The following is a 22,905-nucleotide window of genomic DNA, read 5'->3' on the forward strand; positions in this document are numbered from 1 at the left end:
CACAGGAGTGTAGGCCACGGGAGTGTAGGCCACGGGAGTGTAAGCCACAGGAGTGTAAGCCACAGGAGTGTAGGCCACAGGAGTGTAGGCCATAGGAGTATAGGCCATAGGAGTGTAGGCCACGGGAGTGTAGGCCACGGGAGTGTAGGCCACAGGAGTGTAGGCCACGGGAGTGTAGGCCACAGGAGTGTAGGCCACGGGAGTGTAGGCCACGGGAGTGTAGGCCACAGAAGTGTAGGCCACGGGAGTGTAGGCCACGGGAGTATAGGCCACAGGAGTGTAGGCCACAGGAGTGTAAGCCACAGGAGTGTAAGCCACAGGACTGTAGGCCACAGGAGTATAGGCCACAGAAGTGTAGGCCACGGGAGTGTAGGCCACAGGAGTGTAGGCCACGGGAGTGTAGGCCACAGAAGTGTAGGCCACGGGAGTGTAAGCCATAGGAGTGTAGGCCACAGGAGTGTAAGCCACAGGACTGTAGGCCACAGGAGTGTAGGCCACAGGAGTGTAGGCCACGGGAGTGTAGGCCACGGGAGTGTAGGCCACGGGAGTGTAGGCCACGGGAGTGTAAGCCATAGGAGTGTAGGCCACAGGAGTGTAGGCCACGGGAGTGTAAGCCACAGGAGTGTAAGCCACAGGACTGTAGGCCACAGGAGTGTAGGCCACAGGAGTGTAGGCCACAGGAGTGTAGGCCACGGGAGTATAGGCCACGGGAGTGTAGGCCACGGGAGTGTAGGCCACGGGAGTGTAGGCCACAGGAGTGTAAGCCACAGGAGTGTAGGCCACGGGAGTGTAAGCCATAGGAGTGTAGGCCATAGGAGTGTGGTAAAGACTGTGTTGGTGTAAGGAAACAGAAGGTGCTAAAGTAGACATTGGTCATTTCACTGACTAACTTTTGGCTATGTGTCATCATGACCAAAAAGGGATTGCATCATGTAGATTGAAGCATAGGGAGGAGAAAGGCCTGGAAGAGGGAGCCGGCATCTCCCATCTGTTATATGGAGAATGTTTTGTTCAGAACTGAGGAAAGAAAGAAACAAGTGAGAAGCATGCTTCTTGCCAGTGGAGATATGATCTACTTGGAGGAATGAACCTCTGGTGGTCCAGAAGAGGAAGCAGGGTTTAATGATGTTGCATGACAAAGGGCCTGTTGAAATATTAAGGACTAGGATGCTAAGTGGAATGACCAGAGGAATTGGAAAGCTTCAAGAAGAAGAGACAGGAGCAGCTGGTTCTCACCATGGAGGTGCTTGAATGGTAGTCAAGAACCAGAGGGGGCATTTGAGCATGATGGTGGTATGAGTCAGGGGAAGAAAACTGGAAGAGGATTCTAGAAGACTGAGGTTCAAAAGAAGGTCAGAATGTTATGCTTTCTTGTCTCTACCAAAATAGACCTCAAGTTCTTAGTACCACTGCCAGCTTAAGACACTCCGTGTTTGTGTTGGTATTCAGTCTGTCCTTTTATATGGCAAAACTGAGAAAAACAATTTCTCTGTGTGACCTTGGACAAGTAACTTCTTGTTTTCTATCTGTAAAATATGGATCTGTGTGTGTGTATGTCTCTCTCTCTCTCTCTCTCTCTCTCTCTCTCTCTCTCTCTGTGTGTGTGTGTGTGTTGTGTTACATTTGTGGTGAAGCATTAATGGGATAAAAAATGTCTATAGCAAGGGTTCTCAACCTTCCTGATTCTGTTTCCCATTTAGTACAATTTCTCATGTTGTGGTGACCCCCAACGATAACATTATTTTGTTGCTACTTTATTACTTTAATTTTGCTACTGTTATGAGTCATATAAATATCTTATATGAGAATATCTGCTATGTGGCCCCTGTGAAAGGGTCATTTGGCCCCCAGAGATGTAGAGACCCATCTGATTTAGAAGAATGCTTGATATTTAATTGTTAGTGTTACCATTTTTCTAAAATAATGAAGAGCAAATTAGATGATGTAATTTATTAGGTGATGATTCATTTCTAAATGAATATGAGTTTGCTATCTTTTACACTTTTCAACATTTTCAAATATTTGCAGCATATTTGTTCTCCTTATATTAGATGTTTATTTATATCTCTGTCATGCCCATGGACTTGGCCCTTGTATAAGGAGAGATTTAATGTGCCAAGGCCTTGTTCACTATCTCTGAGGATTCCTCATTTGTAGAAGAATTGCGTTGGGTTTGTTTCAGTATTGGGGATTCTTCCAAAATTCCACTGTGACATATTTCTCTTCATCATAGCTATGTTCTGCGGAAACTACTCATAGATCATTTATTTTTAACATTCTCCCCATGATCTACATTATTACGTTTTTAAAGCACAAGATTCAACCGTTTCAAGTACTTAAGCCATTACATATCCACAATCTAATTTTTACTCTCATTTATGCCACTTTATGCTTCTTTGAGAGGTGTTATGCAACACTCAGGAGTGCCACGCTGAGCCACAATCCTGTTCCCTTCACCCAAACACTCACCCGAAAGAAGTATAAGTAGAGAGTGGTTTTTCTAATATTTTCAGCCTGAACCTCCAGATACTATATAGTGTTCACTAAAAGTCTCTACCCCATCCCTTTTCTGTCATCTACAAGTTTGTCTGGATTCAGCTGGGTCTAGGGAAACCCAGGCTGTACTCTGAAAATGTGGAACTTGGAATGATGTAATGGAGAGCAGTGGAGGAGAAGGATGATAGCGTGAGACTAGTGTGCCAGTTATGGCCACAGAGAGGAGAAGGATGATAGCGTGAGACTAGTGTACCAGTTATGGCCACAGAGAGGAGAAGGATGATAGCGTGAGACTAGTGTGCCAGTTATGGCCACAGAGAGAGCCATGTGGGAATAGAAGGCTCACACATGTCCATGTGCTTTGGCATCTCAGCCAGATATTGATTGACAGAGGAAGCCTACCTGACTGTCTCCCAGGGGGCCAGCTAGCTAATCCTAACTTGAGTGAAACTTCAAAGACCAATACTCAGACTCACAGTATCATGGGTTTGGAAATCAGATCTTGGGGACAAACTCATGCTAAGCAGTCCTACGGAGGTAAATGTGTAGAACCCCAGGACAGAAGTTTGTTAGCTCTCACTGAGATCCCTACCTACCATTAGATGGGAAAAATTGTGGTTGTCCTAATCATATAGTATAAGACAAGTCATAATCCATAGATTGTCCAGCAATCACTGCCAGGATGAGGTACTTAATGCTTTAAGAACACAAAATTGTGCCGGGCGGTGGTGGCGCACACCTTTAATCCTAGCACTCAGGAGGCAGAGGCAGGCAGATCTCCGTGAGTTCGAGGCCAGGCTGGACCGACAGGCTCCAAAACAATACAGAGAAACCCTGTCTCGTAAAAAAACAAACAAACAAACAAACAAACAAACAAACAAAAAAACAAAATTGTGCCGTTGGTCTGTCTGTTCTGTCATGAAGAACTTTCTTATTAACCATTTGTCTCCCTTGAAAGACAGGATAAATGTTGACCTCTTTCCACTTGAGAGTTTTCTGAATAATAACTTGATATTTTAGCCACCTCCAACAGTAACTAATGGGCGTTTTTAAAGACTAATTTTGGAACGGAGATTCTTGGTTTTGCATGCTGCTCAATTACCAGTTCTGGCCTCTCTGCAAGTTCCATGAAGAATGTTCTTTGATTGTCATTGATACTCCAGATATCCAGGAGCAGTTCCTAAACCCCAAAGATCCATGAAATATGAAAATATGCAAATTTGTTCCCAGGATTTCAGAAGGAATTTTGTTAAGTTTAATATATGACTATATAATTCTCATTTATAGGATTCTTTTCATGACAACTGAGGAGGTCCCCATTTGAATGAAGCACTCCCAGTAAATACTGTGAAAAATCACAGTTCTAATGTGACTCACAGTCCCTGGGAATAGTTGCTGGTTTTCTCTGCAGTTCATGCCAGGACATAAATTTGTGTTTTAGCCATTAGCAAACTGACCTCTTCAGTTAATGGTGCTATTTCTCATTGCAGGTTTAAGTTTATCTATTCATGGGGCTGAAAAGCGCTTGCAAATCCATCAACGGCGAAGTGTGGCAAGTCGCCCAGGGTCACATCGTCGCCTGCCTGTGGTCAGGCATTCCTCACTCCCACCAGGCAGAAGGTCAATAAAAATGGAGGCCAGCTCTTCTGGAACCACTAATGGAAAAAACAAAGTTTTCCATGCAGGTAATGAATGGGCAAGTTCAACAGGGACCCACTCCATCAGCAGAGTCATGCACCTACATCGTGCTGTTAGTGCCTGCCATGCCTCCAGTTGGCTCATGTTTGGAAAGGAAGTCTCATTTTTCCTCTTCTCTTTACTCCAATCAGTGGCAAATGTTACCAGGACCAACAGGTGGGGGGGGGCAGAAGAGGAGAGAGAAAGGTGACAGAGGATCTTAAGGAGACATGCCACCTATGGTGGTCAAATCCAAGTGTAAAGCAGAAAAACTGTTACTCAGCTCATTAAACCTTGGACAACTGAATAGAGTTAGACATTTTCCTGTAATCTGCTTAAGAGAACCCAGGGAGGCTTTGTTTTTAAATGTCCATTCTTTATGTGAGTGAGTTATCTGGATAGACTTGCTTGCATCACCCTGAATGAGACCTCATATTCAATTTCAAGGTTCTACAAAGCATTTGTGGCCTCCCAAATTTGTTAAGCCAATGCGACATCAAAACCTGTGATTTCAACTAAAAGGTTTTGTGTGCTTGTTTGGAAGGAGGCTCATTCAGGTATTCATTCATGCGTTAATTCAACAGGTATGTGATGAGTTCCTGCTGTGTGCTAGACATTGTTCAGGAAATACCACTGAACAAGACAATGTTCCAGTCAGTTAGAAGGTAATTCAGAAGTCATTTAGAATAGGTTTCACCAAATTCCAACTCTTCTCCGTACTGTCCTATGGATGGTGGCCAGCCACCATGGAAGCCAAACCTGCAGCTGTTGCCAAGTCACACCCTTCTCTCCCTCTGAACCGGTGGCTTTGTTTCCTAACCTCTCTGAGAAACCCCAGGCTACTGAGCATGAATGCCTAGGAGCCCCTTATCTTCCACCTTTCTTGTCCTGTTTTCCAAGGACAAGTCTTCCCACTGTCTCTGACAAGCCTGTGCCTGTGTCCTTTAGCCTTGGCCCCCTCTCCTCTCTGGTGAAGCAATCAGAAGAGTGCATTTCATCCCTCACCCTGCTGGCTGCTCTGCTGAGTGTAGGTCGCGGCTCATCCTCTGTCACTTCTCAACATCTCCACTCGACACTGTATCCTTTATGGCTCTTTGGCATCTTTCCTTCTCCTAAGCCTTTGCTGCTCTGCTTTCACAATTCCCAGCCACTCTTCGGCTAATCCAACCCAGTTCTAGCCCCTCCCGCCTTCCTTTATCACAGTGTGGTAGATGCCCGGTCCACTCTTCTGATGCACTGGACTGCACTGGGCCATACACATTCCCCAGACACAAATCCCTAGTCTTCCACGGTAGCCCAAGCCCTCTCAGTTTTCTCACATGGAGCTTTCCTGGCTTCTCATCTGTAGTAGCTTTCCCTTCCTCTTGCCTGCTATTCCAGTGTGTCTGTAGTGTAAGTCCGGAAAGAACACCTTGATTTCTGATCATGGGGTTCACCTTTCAGGACCTTCTCCTGAGAATGATGACAGTGACTGCAAGAGTGACAGAGTTAATTGTTTCTGTTTCAGGGAGACATTTTACATACCTGTCATGCTGACCACGCCTGCTTGGGCGTGGTCACAGGTACATAGAAGATGCAGGGGATAATGAGCTAAGAGGAAGGGGACTTGCTGTCTTTTGGGCTTCCGGTCAGGTCTCGGAATGCAGCTGAGACTGACCTGGGTTGCCGGTTTCTCTTGTATATACCTTCCCCAATAAATAGTCATCTATATCCTCATCAGGTGCCCGATTTTTATTTCCTTACCATGCTGTGCTTTCAAGTGACTCAAAAGACTTTTCCAATGGAGTGGGTGTGCAATAAGAGATGGCCTAGAATTAATGAAAACTCTTAAGGTCTTGGCTAGAGAAAATAGGCATAGTATCACTGAAGTGGGGAAGGTTTCAGACTTCCTCTGCTTGAGGAGAAAAGTGGAATGGTGTTGAGGTTTTAATTATAGAAGAGACAGCATGAAAACTAGTGACATCTTTTGGATGGTAAGAGAAATATCTCTGAAGTTTGATCTGGGAGTGAGATTTTAAAATTGATATTTGTTAGTATAAATGCTGAATTTAAAGACATCAGGTAGAAAGAGATGACCCAGAAAGAAATACAATTGGCCATCCAAATCATTGAGCTTCACATTCTTGGTTTCTTTTTTCTCTTTTATTAAATATATTTTGATCATATTTTCCCCTCCCCCAAGTCTTTCCAGATACTCTCCCCTCTCTACCCATCCAACTTTAAGTTCTTTCTCTAAAAACAAAAACCCAACACAAAATCTACCCCAAGCCAAGAAAACAAAATAAAATCACACACAAAAAGAATAAAAGAAAACACCAAAATGTAACCAAATAAACACACACACACACACACACACACACACACACACACACACACACACGAGGCCTGCCCTGGAATGGCTAATATACCCATTGTCACTCCTTTGGAGAAAACCAATTTTCCCTCTCCCAGCAGCTATAAACGACAGTTCAGTTGATAACCTTTATCGTAGTGACTAGGTTTTCATTGATTCAATCACTTAAAAAATATAGCAACAAAAAGGGATAAAACAAAAACTACTACATCAAAGTTGGATCAGATAAACCAACAGAAAGGAAAGTGCCCAAGAAAAGGGCAAGAAAACCAGAGCGCCACTCACTTACTCAGGAATCGCATTAAAAACACTGAAGTAGAAGTCATGATGAAGATGCAGATCCTGGTACTACCCCTTGCAGGCGCTGTGCACGTGCTCCAGGGTCTGTGAGTTCCCTGGGGCTTTTCTCGTGTTGATGTAGAGGACCTCATTCCCCATCTCCTCAGCCCCTTCCACTCTTTCTGCCTCCTCTTCCATTGGGGTTCCCTGAGCTACGGGGTGGCATCTGCTGCAGGAGGAAGATTCTCTGTTGATTCCTGAACCAGGTACTGCAAGTAGAGCAGACTATCATTAGTAGCCTTTATATCACTATACTCTTTTTTTCTTCTTTAGAACTGTATTATTTGGTTTTACCCTGAGTCCCTGGGCTATCTAGTCTCAGGTTCTTGGTCAAGTGAGCATTGTTGAGTATGGATTCCATCTTGTGGAGTGGGCCTCATGTCAAATCAGGTATCAGTTGGTCACTCCCAAAAGCTTTGTGTCCATTGCCTTAGCATATCTTGCTGGTAGCAGTACATCATGTGGATAAAGGGTTTGTGGCAGGTTTGATGTTTACATTTCTCTCTTGATGTCATACAGAGTATTTTCCTGTACCAAGAACACTGACTGGAATATAAGGGTGAAGTCTCTGTGTAGGCACTAGCTTGGTGACTTCATGCTCAGTGAGTTGTGTAGTAGTTGTCTTCAGAAATAGAGACCTGTTGTCAGTTTGTGGGGAACAATCGATTGTCTTGGCGACAGCCTGGGTTATTTGGGGATTCTCATGGATCCCCTTTGGCCAACAACTCAAGTAGATGTAACCAAATTCTGGTACTGGAAGCTTTGTTTGATGACAAGAAATGTCCAGTCTGGGTTTGGTCTCCTCCATGATTTGGTGATTTCATTTAGATAACATATATATATGTGTGTGTGTGTGCGTGTGTGTGTATGTGTGTGTGTGTGTGTGTGTGTGTGTGTGTTTTAGGAAGCTTCTATTGTTTTAAGCTTCCATACTACCCTCAAATACCCCTTAATTTTAGTTGTCTCTCCCTGAAATCTTTCCATTTTCCTCCTTCCCTCACCCCCTCCACACTTCATCCTCCCTTTCAATAGTCTTGGTTCTAACAAAATATAGGTCAAAACTGTTATATGGGGGAACCTGTCCTTATCATGTGCATTTTATTCTTGTCATCATTCTCTAAACAATATAGCATAACAACTATAATGTTCACATTGTATTAAAATAATATAAAATTATTTAAAGTATACAGGGCAATGGACAATGCATTAGTTATGTCTAAATACTCCACCCTTTTATATAACTATATTGGTTATAGCTCTTGGAACCAATCTGCTGTAGATAGTGAGAGGTGATGTAGGTGAAAAGGGGTAGGAGTTCAGGGGCTAAGAACTAAGAGCTGTAAATCATCAGTTAGGGTCATGAACCACTAATGAAGTCCAGGAGAGAATGGATGACAGTACTGGAGGAAAACAATTTGAAATTAATTATCAAGAAGACAAGAGTGATAATCTAGGTGAAATGTTGAAAGTCAAGCAATATGAAGACTGAGAATTGGCCATGATTTTAGTAGATGTCTATGAGGAGTTTGATCAGAGCAGTTTAGTGAAGCAGTGTTGATGAAACCCTTTCCAAAGTGGATTTAAAAGAGAATGAAAGGATACAAATTAACCCCTATGAAAATAGACAACTTTTGAGACATTTTAGAATGAAAGAAACTAAAGAACCAGAGAAACAATTGGAGAAATGAGGCAAGAGAGTTTCTTTCCCAAATCCGACATCTAGAGCAACTCCTCAAAAGAAGGAGGAATTTTTAGTGTTAGAGATGAGGGCTCTGTAAAGTAGGGTCAAGGGTAGTATCTTTGATGACATCAAGTGGGAAGGGGAGTATTTGGATTTTAGCTGGTGTGGTGAAGTTCCTTTCCCACTGTGTCAGTTTTATCTTTGCTGTACAGAACAACATCATAACTGGGAATGGCAATGGAGCTGAGGAATAGGAAAGGTAATGGTCCAAATTGGGAGCAGAGTTGCTTGACACCCACAGTACTTGGCAGTGAGATTCATAGTCATGAAGTGAGGGACTACCTATCATTACTCTTTAACCTTATTTAATTATGTGAGTATGTAGATAGAGTCAGATGAGAGTCCTTTGACCAGGATTATGATGTTCCTAAGGCAGTAGGAAAAGAGACTAAAGACATTGATTGATGAGACATGAAAGGCAATAGTGAGTACAATGATCTAAATTTGGTAATGGAGGAAGTAAAGCTATCCGGGGAATAACAGTGGTGAGCCGTTAGTAGGGTCAGTTCTTCAGAGTTCCCAGAAGGGACAGGCAAGTGTAACAAAGATGATATGGAATATTGAACGAGGATGCTCTGATAAGGGAATACATGGTAGTAATATTGTAGAGTAGGGCACTCATACTGGTAACAGTAAACAAGATCTATCCCAGAGCATGAAGGAAAGAGGCTGTAATAGATTATAATACAAGATCATTGGAGAATTAACAAGAAACAGCCTCAGAAGTCAGAGGCAGCCTCAACCTTGAGTCGGAGACCATCCTGGTCTACAGAGTGAATTCCAGGACAACCAGAGATACACAGAGAAACCCTGTTACTTGAAAAATAGGAAGAAAGAAATATAATTCGCAAGGACTGCCTACAGTCCTATAGTGTGGGAAAGACTATGCACATAGTTGGCCTCCTGTAAGGACTCTTAAGGTCCTGTTCTGCATCTGTAAATTTAATCAATGGTGGATCAAAAATATTTGGAAAAATACCTACGTCTACAATGAGCATGTACATGTCTCTTAGTAGTCTACCACATAAGCAATGTAGCATGATAGCTGCATATTATTTAAAGCATGTTAGGTAGTATAAATAATCTTAAGATATTTTAAAACATACAAGAAGACATTGCTAGCCTAGATGTAGATGAGTATTTGGTGTAAGGAACTGAGTGTCTGTGGAGATGGGTGTCACCAGAAAGTCTAGAACCAGATTTCTGTGGACTCAGAGGACTGAAGTGGTCAAAACTGAGACATTTTAGAGAGTGTGAAAAGCCAGGTTAAAAGCTGAAGAAATAACTAAATACGACCTGGGAAGTAACAGATGAAAGCGAGATGAAGGAAGAAGGTGATAACGCCTAATAACATGGGATTAAAGAATCAGGATCTGAGAAGAAGACAAGGAAAGTTGAGACTCAAGAATGACACCAGCTGTCCATTCTGATCTGCTGTTTCCACAGCTGTGGGGCAGGAGTGCTACCACATAAGAGCATGTGAATTGATCTCACCAACTTTTCACCATCCAATACTTCATGTTATAAGCTTGCAGTGGGAAGCTGTAGCTTGGAGAAATATCTGGGTTTCAGTTAGAGCCTAATGGACAGAGCCCTCCAAAACGAGATTGATTGACTGACTGATTGATTGATTGATTGGTATCAACTTAATTCTGCAGGGCCCAATAGAAGGGTTTGGATGTTGCATTATCAACTGCGATGACTTTGTCCAGCTTCCCACATTACCCTGGAGTCTTGCTTTGACAAGGGTCAATGTCACTCCTCTTGAAAGTTTTCATGACTATCTAGAAGGAAGTGCTGCCTTAGAAACTAGTTATCAGTCCTCTGTAGTTCAACCTTTCCAGACTTAACCTCCTTTAACCATTTTTTTCTAAAGTTCCTCAGCTGGAGTTTTACTCTGCCATTGCTTGGACTCCTGTGTCAGTTTGGAAGGCTCTTTACCCAATTTTACACTTCCTTACACTTCCCTACTTCAAAGACATTCACATCCTTCTTCCCCCAAGAAGCCTTTTATGGTCTAACTAGTCAAACTGGGGGGTCCTGTCTCCCCTAGCTCATAAGCCCTGTTACAGACCCACTTGTTTTAGGATTTATGATTATTCTGCCAAGGACAGCATTTAATTCCTTTTTATATCTGCCATTCCTCTCTGCCCTATGAATTATTTTGGAGTATGCTTTAAATGAATGATTATTTGTTGTTTGTTAAATTATATTTTACCAGCCATATTTAGGTTTTCATACTGAAGTTATACACCCTAAATTTGATTTTACTTTCATATGATCTTTCAGCTGTTTAAAAACTCATCTTGAGCTTTTATCTGAGTGAAATACTTCCTAGTTTCTGCATGGTTTATTTAAAGATTGACACTCATGGCCTTTGCCATCCATGCACTCTACCTTTAGAAACAATCTTATTTCATTCTTGCCTCTTTAAGAAATACAGTGCCTAAAGTTGAATACAATATGGCCTAACCCAAGCAGAGTATAACCAGCCATTTTCTCCTTTAGCTGATAATTTGGGTTGACATTATCATAGCTATAATTAAAGACATTTTATTGCCGGGCGTTGGTGGTGCACGCCTTTAATCCCAGCACTCGGGAGGCAGAGGCAAGCGGATCTCTGTGAGTTCGAGGCCAGGCTGGACCGACAGGCTCCAAAACAGAGAAACCCTGTCTCGTAAAACCAAAAAAAAAAAAAAAAAAGACATTTTATTGAGGCATTTCTTAAAAGTGTAATATAAACCAGGTTCTTTCTTAAAACCTGTGTGTATGAACTCTTGAAAATATTAGTAAAGTCAATTGGTTAGCACCAAATGCTTTGAAATTTTTCTATTAAGCAGGAAACCCATTTAAAAACACATATTTGAAATTTGAGTTGTTCTGGCAAGGTGGCATGTGTCTTTAGTTGGTTCTCTTTATTTTTGGTGTGCTGGCACCAATGCATTATAGCCCCTATTGGGAAACTGCAGGAGAACCCTCAGACCAAGATTATGTTTAGTGAGTTAGTGATCTTAGAAGCATGTGGATGTTTTAGCCATCTTGTACCTATTAAGTCCCCTAGCTTCTGTTTACACAGCTAGTAATTCCTGATTCCAAAGTGGGTTCTAAAAGTCACTCAGACTGGTCATTTAGTATGAAGAGAGGAGGCAGAAGATTCCTCTAGACCTTTTATGCTGTAGCCTGGACACTTTGATTATTCTACCTTTGAATTTACAAATATTTCAGAGTGTGTACTAGCACTGTGTCTTCATTCGGAAGACCCCTTCCTCAGAGATAAGGTGGAGCAGAAATTTATAAAACATGGATCTTTGAAACTCACAGTCATGTGCAAGGGATGACTTTTTAGGGCTCTTAGTTAACAAAAACAAGAACTAGTTATTAATTGCTGCAGATCCACCGCAGCCAGGTTCAAGTCTTGAGACAGGGAAGGGGCACTGTCATGAAGAAATAAATTGTATGATCACAAGATGAGTTTCACACAAGTGGCCAGCTCCAAATAGCTCAAGTCGTCTTTATTTATACTTCAAAGACAAACATGTTTTTCCCATCCCCAACATTAACCTCTGGCAAAATAAATATGTCAAATAAGTTTTCCCCAACTTTTACACCAAAAAATATTTTAAACAAAAGCAACACTTATTGTTTTGCTTGTTTGGCCAAATATCAAGTCAGATAAAGCTAAAAGGTGATAAATATAGGCACACATTTTCAAGAACAACAGTATCATTCAAAACTTAACAAAGATTACTGGGGTGAATTGCCTCCCAGGCCAACAGCAGTGAAACAGGACAGCTCCCAGGGGCTGGAGTGACAGCTGACCTTTCCAATAAGAAACCTGAGAAGATTCAGTTCTCAAAAAAATTTAGGGGAAAATATTTGAGAAAAGAAATGGGGCTTCTTGGAACAAAAACATTTGTTCCATGTGTGACTGACAAAGTAACACTAAAAACCACCAAGTGTATTGCCAATATTATAGAAAGAAGAGACCACAGTGGTATTCTGCACTGTCCCAAAGTCCACTGGTCCTTGTTGAGGGACACTGTCCCCATGGGCTTTGCCTCATCTGGAGACCCATTGGACAAGCACTCATGTACTGGTCCTAAACTAGACCACATAGCTCCCAACCAAACCAATAAATTTAAATTCACAAGAAATAAGTAGAAAACTAAAGAATCAACCTTGGAAAAGGAATCAGGAAATAAACTATTTGACTATCTGGAGTGGGTGAAGTCTTACCATGTCTCTCTTGTGTGATTTAACTTCACATTTTGTACAAAGAGCCTTCCCCTTTGTCTGGTAGACAGTGATGGGCAAAAGACCTCTTCCTTCGGCTTTCATTATGGGTAGGCAAGTGTGCCAGTTCGTTTTATGTCAACTTGACAAACTAAGGTCATCTAAAAAAGCAAACCTCAATTAAGAAAATGCCTCTGTAAAATCAGGTTGTAGGCAGCCCATAAGACATTTTATTAACTAGTGATTAATGAAAAAGAGACCAGAACATTGTGGGTAGGGCTGTCCCTGGGCTGGTGGTTCAGACTTTTATAAGAAGGTCGGCTTGAGAGAAAGCCAGTAAGCAGCACCCATCCATGGACTCTCCATCAGCTCCTGCTTCCACATTCCTGCCCTGTTTGAGTTCCTGCCTTGGCTTCCTTCAATGATGGATTATGATGTGGAGATATAAACCAAATAAGCCATTTTCTCCCCAACTTGCATTTGTTCATACTGTTTTATCACAGCAATGATAAACCTAACTTGGAGAGGGAGGTACACATACCCAAAAGGGAACATAAGTCACACCAGGAAGGAGAAATGTATGCATAAAGTGTCAATTGTGGCATATTTCTTAGCCTGCTTTGGGAGAAAACTACATCAATTTAGTAACAGAGATAAGTTAAATTATAGGAGTGTTGTTACTGTAGACTGTCAATAGGAAAAGAAAATGGCCCTTCAGGTAGAGAAATGAGCCTAATAATGCATGGTGCTGCATTGATTATAGATGCAAGCCTTGTTGTTAGAATTAAAAATACAGATGTATTACCTAATAGCTTTAAAACCCTGGATAAATTATTTAACTTTTCTCAATGTCATTTTCCTCATTAATACAGTAACGGTGTTAATGTCCATTCTCACCAGGTTAAGCATAGCCTATCCGGTTAAATTTAAAACCAGTAAAATACTTTTGTCTTTGTTTTTATGTTTTTTATAATTTCAGACATGGATATAACAAAATATGATTGTATCTGCTCCACTTCCCCCTCCAACTTACACCCTCTCCTCTACAACATGCCCCCTCCAAATTTCATATTTTGTTTTGTTTGATAACCCACTAATTCCATTTAGTACTGGCCATATATGCATGGGCGTGGAGCCATCCATTGCATCATGAGAAGCTTACCAGTGACCATAGTCTCAATAAAGAATGAGTCTCCCTCCCCAGAAACTACCAAGTGCCAGTAGCTCCTTGGTAAGGACTGGAACCTGGAGACCATCTATGCCAGAATTTTGGCTGGCTTGTGCTTGTGCCAGTCTTGTGCAGGTAACCATAGCTGCTGTGAGATCATGAGTATGGTAGCCATGATGTGTCCGGAAGTCAGCGTCTGGTAGCCCTCCTCCCCATCTTTCTGTTCTTTATATTACTTCTGCCTCATCTTCTGTAATGTTCTATGAGCCTTGGGAGTGGTAGGAATGATATAAAAATGTCCCGTTCATGGCTGAGTACTCAGTCTCTTATTCTTAGCCCTTTGACCAATTATGCATCTCTTGACTGACTGCTGCTCTCTGTAATGAGAAGGGTTTTTGACCAGGGTAACAAGTAGCCCACTGTCTATGGGTATAAACATAAATATTTAGAAAGGAATTTAACAGCATGGTCCTTTATTAAAATAACAATATCAATAACAAGTTCTACACTAGGGCCTATGACTTTCCCAGTCATGAGCTTTTGACCAGAATTATAGTGCCAATAATGAAACTCCTTCCTATGAACACAGCCCCTAATCCAATCAGAAAGTGGTTATTCACCTACCATAGTGGTAGCACTATTCCCTGGTAGTCCATATTACAGCATGCGGGACTGGACAAGGTATTTTACTAGGTTTTATTTCTCCAGTAGAAGAAAGTCTAAAAGTCCTTCTACTGGATATATATATATATATATGTGTGTGTGTGTGTGTGTGTGTGTGTGTGTGTGTGTTTATATATATATACATATATATATATGTGTGTGTGTGTGTGTCTTCATTGTAGCACAGGATACATTTATAATAAAATCATTATGCTTATTTGCAAGCCAAGTTTAGCTGGACATTTGGTGCTTTTGTATTCTATTTGGCAATCTTTTGTAGTTTTTGTGACAAATAAGTTAATTCATGTAAACTGCCGAGCATGCTACCAAACACAAGTGGTCCATGTGAATGATGATAGTCCCATAAAAACAAAATTTGCAAGTCTGAAGGTGTATCTACCCTGGATCATTCCGTGCTTCATCCCCATACTGTAAAGCAGCATCCAAGTTAAGATGAGAACAAATCAGTAGGATGGGCTCTCATCATGTTGTACTGCCACAACAGCCATTTTTCTGCCATCTTTATAGTTTCCTTTTCCTTCTGTTTTTGACATGTGTATAACCAATTTCATTTGACTTTATCCATTAACTACTCATAACTGATGAATATTATTTTCTTCTTCCCTTTATAGCCATTAGTCAAAGTATTGCTATTAAAAATAGTACTGGGTCTGGGACTATGATTCAAGAGACAAAGGCAGGATGAACAAAAGCCCTGATTTCAATTCTTTGAGTATGAAACTGGAAAGCAGAGTAGGTAGATCAAATTTTCTTAGCCTAATGACTCCACCATACAAAATAGAGCTAGCAGCTTACTAAACTGTTTCTTCTATCTATTTCATTATATGTTAGCTCCATCATCTAGTCATAGAGAAGTGTCATTAGTCACAACAATGCCCTTTGTTCTTCTTTTGAGTTTGTGAAATGACACTTTGATGTTAATAATTCATTACTTTCCCAAGTGATCTCTAACACATCTTTTATGTCACTTTTAAGAACCTAAGTGGTCTTTTCCCACTTTTGCATAATCATGTCTCTTTACATAAAGATGGTGTTTGAAACTGGGACATATTGTTTCACCAGAGAGAAGCTTTTATTTTTTCCAGTGATTCCCATGCTCTGAATATATCAATATTAAATTACAATTTGGTGGTAATAACACAGTTACAACTATGATTTATTAAGCAACCTATGTATCATCTACCTCAAGAACTATTATGGGCATTCAATATTTCATTTAATTTCCATTGTGTCCTCATTCTATTATCCTTATTTTGTAGCCAGGGAAACAAAGCCTTAAGGAAAGGTAATATACAACCAAGAAACGGTGAAGGCAAGATTGCAAGTCAAGAGACCCAATTTGCTCATTCAAATGACTTAGTTACAACATTTCTAGAAAGTCAGTTTAGACATAAACCTGAAATAGTTTCATTTGTAGATAAGAAACTCAAACAGGGGTTAGATAGGACCAGTTCAATCCTGTGGCACACACCCTCATCTCCTTCACGGCACACCACGGTTTATTTCCACAGAGGTGTCGTTGTACTGCGTAGCTTCTCCTTTTCGTTCTGTTTTACACTGGATTTTTAAAAATCCTCCCATTCTCTGTCTCTGATGGAAGATTTGCTCATGTTTCCCTGTATCTCAGTTATTACTTCCCAGATGAACATTCAGTCCTGGTCCTAAATCCACAGATTCAGTAAGTACCTTATAAGGTGCCCCCCTTTTTATCTAAGAAGGAAAACATAGGGAAGAAGTAAGTACTCAGCTAATTTTCAGAATGACAACTGTTGTGATACCACAAACTCATGTTGGGATAACGTCCTGTTGTTTCCAAATGTCCTGAAAATTTTAGTGAGCTGCCTTGGCAGTCCTAAAGGGTGGGTTTACACTTGGCTGTGAGTTGGAAAATAAAATGACTTACATAAAAGTGAAAATGTGATCACTGACAATCCAACTAGAACATTACATCTTAGTTTCTTGTGGTTTTCCTGTTCTGTCATCTGTAGAGTATAGTTTCCCCTGCCGGTCGCCTGGGCCCTGCCGCTCTGTCTGAACCCCCAAATAACACACATGACATTATATTAATTATAAAGCTGTTGGTCATTTGCTTGTTTCTTACTGGCTAGCTCTGACTTAAATATTTAACCCATAATTGTTAATCCAAGTATTTCTCTTACTGGAGAAAAGGGTCTGGACCTCTTACTCTGGCGGTCTACATGGTGTCTGTGTCTGCCTCTCTTTCCCAGAATGCTCCTTCACTCCTAGTCCCACCTATCTTGCTTCCCTATTGGCCAACAGTGCCTTATTCAACAACCAATTAGAGAGACAGATTTACAGAATGACATCTCCCATCAGTCATCTTTAGGTTTTTTTTCCTTCTAGATGAGAATGGTCTGAGTGTGAAATTGTTTTCTCATCCATATTTCCCTGAAAAGTGGCATTTTCTTGAGATCTGAAACTTGGGCAAAATTATCCAATCATTTTTCTATTTGCAGGATGGGTCTTTGGTGGGGAGGGAAGGTCCACATAACTTTAAGATGTAAGGAAGAAAAGATGCAGGGATACTTTGGGCTCAGATTCCTTTTCTCTTTGCATGGAAAGTGGGTAGGGTGCCTTTCAGAGTAGCTAGTGCTATGGGTGGTAATAATACTAATCTTCCTTAATTTGAATCTCCTCCTTTGTAAGTGGATTTTGTAGACTAGGGTGTGAGTTTAAGAAATAGGGGTACTTAGGGAAATAATCCATGTAGGGTTTTGGTAAATGTGGGCACAGGTATCAGTGCTCCTGGCTCTCATCTTCTGAGAAATAAAATTGTGTTTTATTTCTTCTCTTCTTTGCATTTTCTTTTTCCTTTGCCTAGAGACACAGGTACATATTTTAGCTCATAGGATAGATTCAGGTAGGGTTTTCTGAATAATCTTTGTTGCATTCAAAGTAAATGAAGAAAGGCTAAGAAAAAGCAGCCATAGAGAAAGCCGAATGAGCACTCTATGGGAAGGCCATCGTATTTATGGAATTTGAAACTGCTTCTTATACTCAGGGCTCCTTCGATGAGTTTTGTTTTTAAGAAATCTGAAGGTCTTTAAGTACATAACTCAGGGGGCATGCAGTCAAAGCAAGTAGGACTGGAACTTAAAAGTATATATCCTTAATCCTAGTATGCAGACAGGCAATGGAAAAGTCTCATGATGGAAGAGCTGAGCAGCTGGTGGGTAAGGTGCCAAGTCCTGGCTCTTGTGAGGCATGCTGTGTGAGTGGCAGGTTCCTCCCACTCTATGCCTTACTGAATATCAACAGTTGTCATCTATACTGAAAGAGTAAACAACTTGTTAGTAATGCTGAAAATCTCAGACTTTCTGTTCTCCAACCTCTCCAAATCTTGAATTTCTCACTTCTGCTCATAAGCACTAAATCTCACCATCCAGGAGACTGCAGAGCACCAAGGAGACCTCTCTTTGTAGCTTTTGGCATAAGGATACATTATAATTTAGTACACCACTGTCCTGCTAATCCTGGGAAAGATCAAAGCATATTTCTTGAAGGTGACCCATTAGGCTGAAGCCCTCAGATGGCTAGTTTTGTTTGTACCCAAGAGGCCTTTCTCATTATTAGCCAAATGCAGTTCTCTGGTGTGTCCCAAGTCCATTTTGATTGTAAGGTTCTCTCAGTGTTGGTCACTTGAGGGAATAGCTTTAGCATTCCAGATTGTGACACATTAAAAGACTTTGGTGACCACTAGAAAATAAAATTAGAAATCAAGAGAATGGAAAGTTTTTAGAGAACCAGATATACCCTACACATGTGCCTAGTTTCTGATTCCAGACCCTCCAGAAGATTTGAATTCATTTTCCTTCTTTGGGCTTCCATGATTTTCCCTGAGCTCTGGCTGATGCAAATGATCAGGGAAAACTACATGCTGCTCTCCTCCAACTCTTTATAATGTTACAGGAATACTTCACTCAACTATGAGGGTTCAGATCCAAACTATCAATTTAAAATGTGGCGTCTTTGCTCCCTGTTACACTACATTCAGTGCCACTGTGTGTAAGGATTTATTTAAGAATTTAAGTTTGAATTTCAAAATATCGTGTTTGCCTATTCTGTAAAAATAAAATAAAAAATGTCCTTAGAGATTTCTGCTGAACATACTTCTTGATATCAACTACCAGTTTTATTGTTAGTTTATAAAAAGAATGAGATAATAGCCTAGATGTAGTATTATTATATAGAAATCATCATATAAAATGCCATTTGATCTCCCCCACTTTGCTCACTTTACCTATTGCTTATCATTTGTGTTACATAGAGAAGGTAGCATTTAACTTGTGAGACTTTATTTCACTTTAATATGAACTATTCACTCTATTTGATTAAGGACTATTATGCCATAAAAGCTTTTAGCAATATCTTAAATTAAACATAATTAGAAAAGTAAATCTTGTACTGTAGAGAATTTTTATCATGACCAATTTTCAATACTTTCTTCTCCATGAGCAAGGTAATTATTCTTTTATTTTTATTATTAGCATTCACTTGTACAAAATGGCAGTTTTGTGATGACCTCTTGGTCTATCATGTATCGTTATTATCTTCACCCACTTGTTACTCTCAATTGCCCTGCTCTCATACTTTCCAGTGGGGTACCTTTTTAAACCCATGTATCTCTTTATATTTTCACATCTTTTGCATATTTTAAAATCTAGAGCCTGAATATGAGAGGAAACAATGTAATACTTGTTTTCTGAGTCTGGATCATTTCACTTTGCATGATAACCTTCAGTTTCAACTATTTTCCTGCAAATGATGTAATGTCATTTATGTTGTGTGTATATGCCATACAATTTCTACTATTATTATTATTATTAGTAGTAGTAGTAGTAGTAGTATTTATATAACTCTGGTGGGTTATCTTAGAAAGTCTTTGCCTATGCTGATATCTTGAGGTATTTTCCTATAGCAGATGATGGGTGTGGTGGTGTAAGCCTATAATGATTTTATTCAGGGAGCAGGGACAAGAGAATTGTTACAAGTTCAAGGCCAACCTGATCTACACAGTGAGTTCAGGCTGGTCAGGCATAGATAGTGAGAGACAGTATCAACAAAACAAAACACACAAAAAAGAAAAGAAACAAAAACTGAGACTGTCTTTCATCAAGAAAACCAATGACAGCAAATGCTGATAAGCGTGTGAGGGAAGGTGAACCCTTATTCACTGCTGGTAGATTTACAAACTGGTGTAGCCATTGTGGAAATTGGTTTGGTTGTTCCTCAAAAAACTGAAAATAGAACTACCATGTAATGGAGTTATACTACTCCTAGGCATATACTCAAAAGACCTCTAGAGCTTGCCACAAGGATACTGACTCATCCATGTATTGTTGCTCTGTTCACAACTGCAAGGAAACGGAATCAGCCTAGATGTCCATCAACAGATAAAAGGACAGTGAAAATATGGGACATATACACAGTGGAATTTTATTCAGCTAGTAAAAATGAAATCATGGCATTTGAAGGAAATAGAAGACCTGGAGAATATTATAGTAAGAGAGGTAACCCAGGTTATAAAGAAAAATAGCACATGTTCTCTTTCATATGAATACCTTAGTTTTTTAATTTTTGTACTTTTATCTTTATTCGAGGGTGAGTGGAAACTAGAAAGGAGTCTATGAGAGGATAAAAAAGGGGCTTCAAGGGGTAGAAGGGTAGTAGAATATATGTGACATAGAGCTAAAAGTTTTAAGCGGGTTTGGGGACAGAGAGATGAGGTACAGGAGAGAGTTGAGGAAGAGTCAACTAAAACTATATACGAAAAGGTTACAAAGAAATCTGTTATTTTAAAGATGAAATTCTAGTAGTTCTAAAAGGTCAGACTTGACCTTTGTGATTTTACTCTTTTGTAAAAATATTTGAGTATTTATTAATTACAAAAATAAAAAAGCAGTAAGTGTGTGTGTGCGTGTGCGCGTGTGTGTGTGCATGTGTGTGTGTGTGTAAATACGCAATAGAAACTCCTAAGTAGTTATTTTAAGGGAAGAAGGCTGAGATTCAGAAAAGGCAGCTACTGGTTTTCACTATACACCACTTGGCACTTTGAAATTGTAGTTATTACTTGATGAAATTTAGATTTAGTAAAGGCTAGTAAAGCAATCCTGAACAAAAAGAATGTGGGGCTAAATGTCACCTGATGTTAAGCAATATTACAGATCTGTAGTAATAAAAAAAAGCATGGTACGAGCACAAAATAACAAGCCAAAGAGAAACATAGAACAATGGGGTAGAACTTAAGGCCCATATAGAAGTCCAAGCAACTACAGTCACTGATTTCTGAGAAAGAGGCCAAAAAAATGTACATTAAAAAGTCACAGCACCCTCAATGGTGCTGGGAAGATTAGATTTCAGCATGAGGAATACCGGGTCCTGTTCTCTTACAATGTGCAATAATCAACTCTAAGCAGTTCAGAGACCTCATCATAAGACCTGGTACCCTGAGATTGCTAGAAAAAAAGCAGGGTGCGCACTTCAACTTATAGGCACAGGTAAAGGCTTTCAGAATGACTTAGTAGCACAGAAAATAAGACTGACATTAGACAAATGTGGCCTTGTGAATTTGAAAAAGCTTTTATGCAACATAGGCAACTGTTAAGTGGGTGAATAGACAGCCCACAGAAAGTGGAAACTCTTTACTAGCTATTTATCTGACAGGAGATTGATGTCTGGAATACACAAAGAGGTAAAAAAGAAACTAAACATTAAGAAAATAAACAACTCAAATAAAATGGCTATGGGGCTGAAGTGAAAATTCTCAAAAGAATAAATGCAGATGGTTAGGAAACATTTTTCAAAGTGCCTAGCATCCTTGGGTATCAGGAAAATGCAGATTAAAACCACCTTAAGATTCTACCCCAGGCTCCCAGCATTCCTTAGTGTCAATAGTTCTTGGTGTAGGGCTGAACCTTTACCAGCTTTCCCCACTGACTCAGTCTCACGGGAAAACTCCCTGACCCTCTGCTGCTCACATCTTTTCAGTCCTTCTTCTTCAATGTCCCTGAGCCTGAGGAACTGGGGTTGCATTGTAAATGTATCCAATGGGACTGGGCTCACATCTCCCCATTTGATAGGTTGTGGTTTTCTGTAGTGGTACCCTGATGCAGAGAGGAGTTTCCCTGATGAGGGGTGGCTATCTTTTCATTTGGAGTATTTTATTTGTGTGTGTGTGACTACTGTGAACAGGATTGTTCCCCTAGTTTCTTTTTCAGTTTGCTTGTCATTGATAAATGGGAAAACTATTAATTATTGTCATACCAAACGGTCAGCCCTGAAGGCAAACACACAAATAACATTATACAGACTGAGCAGGTTGTATTTATCTATTTAGGAATGTGTGTACACATGCACACATGTGCTTGTGCATGTATAAGACAATGAAAAAAGAAGCTGTGAATTTGAAAGAAGCAAGGAGGGGTATATAGGAGAATTTGGAGGGAGGGAAGGGAAGGGGAAATTTATATTGTAGTTTTAAAAATAAAAGAAATAATTTAAAAATGTATACAAACTTTAGGAAAGCATTTCACAACATCACTTTTTAATCATTTTTTATTTTAAAACTATCTTTTCTCATTTTACATACCAATCCCAGCTCCCACTCCCTCCCCTGCTCCTAATCCCCAGTACCTTACCCCAGGCCCTTCCCCCATCCACTCCTCAGAGAGGATAAGGCTTCCCACAGGGAGTCAACAACTGTGGCACATCTCTTTGAGGCAAGACCAAGGCCCTCCCCTCTGTGTCTAGGCTGAGCAAGGCATCCCTCCAAAGAGAATGTGCTCCATAAAGCCAGTTCAAGCATCATTTTTACAGCTAACAACCAAGTAGACATTTTTGGTGTGACTGTTGTAGGAACCTGTTGCTTGGTAAACCAGAGTATTTTCGTAGACTTACATTTACTCTTTACTAATATAATAATGATATGAATAAAATTTATGTATTTAGGAATGTGCATATGTGTGCATGTGTATAGAGTAGCAATAATTACATGAGAAAACATGCAAACTGTGCAAGTTGTATTGATGGATTTAGGTATATGTGTGTGAACATATAAGCATCATTGCCTTACCAGTTATCAGTATAAAATTTATGTTCATCATCTAAATTCACATGTTAATATTAGGTCCCTAGTAAAAACCAGAAACTGAAATACATGGTGTAGCATTTTTCTTTCTTTTTTGTAGGAGAATA

General features: G+C 40.2%; 1 protein-coding gene across 4 annotated transcripts in view; it reads left to right on the forward strand.

Moving 5' to 3' along the window:
• Positions 1-22,905, forward strand: part of Ano4 (anoctamin 4) — a 401,571-nt gene that overhangs the window by 194,884 nt on the left and 183,782 nt on the right. For all 4 annotated transcript variants that reach the window (XM_021225955.2, XM_040755102.1, XM_040755103.1 and 1 more), the window contains one exon: positions 3,987-4,181. In XM_021225955.2, coding sequence (XP_021081614.2) covers positions 3,987-4,181 — 195 coding nt within the window. The remainder of the gene's footprint in view (positions 1-3,986; positions 4,182-22,905) is intronic.

The sequence above is a fragment of the Mesocricetus auratus genome, unplaced genomic scaffold (assembly GCF_017639785.1).
Source record: "Mesocricetus auratus isolate SY011 unplaced genomic scaffold, BCM_Maur_2.0 Super-Scaffold_100011, whole genome shotgun sequence".
Classification (NCBI taxonomy): Eukaryota; Metazoa; Chordata; class Mammalia; order Rodentia; family Cricetidae; genus Mesocricetus; species Mesocricetus auratus.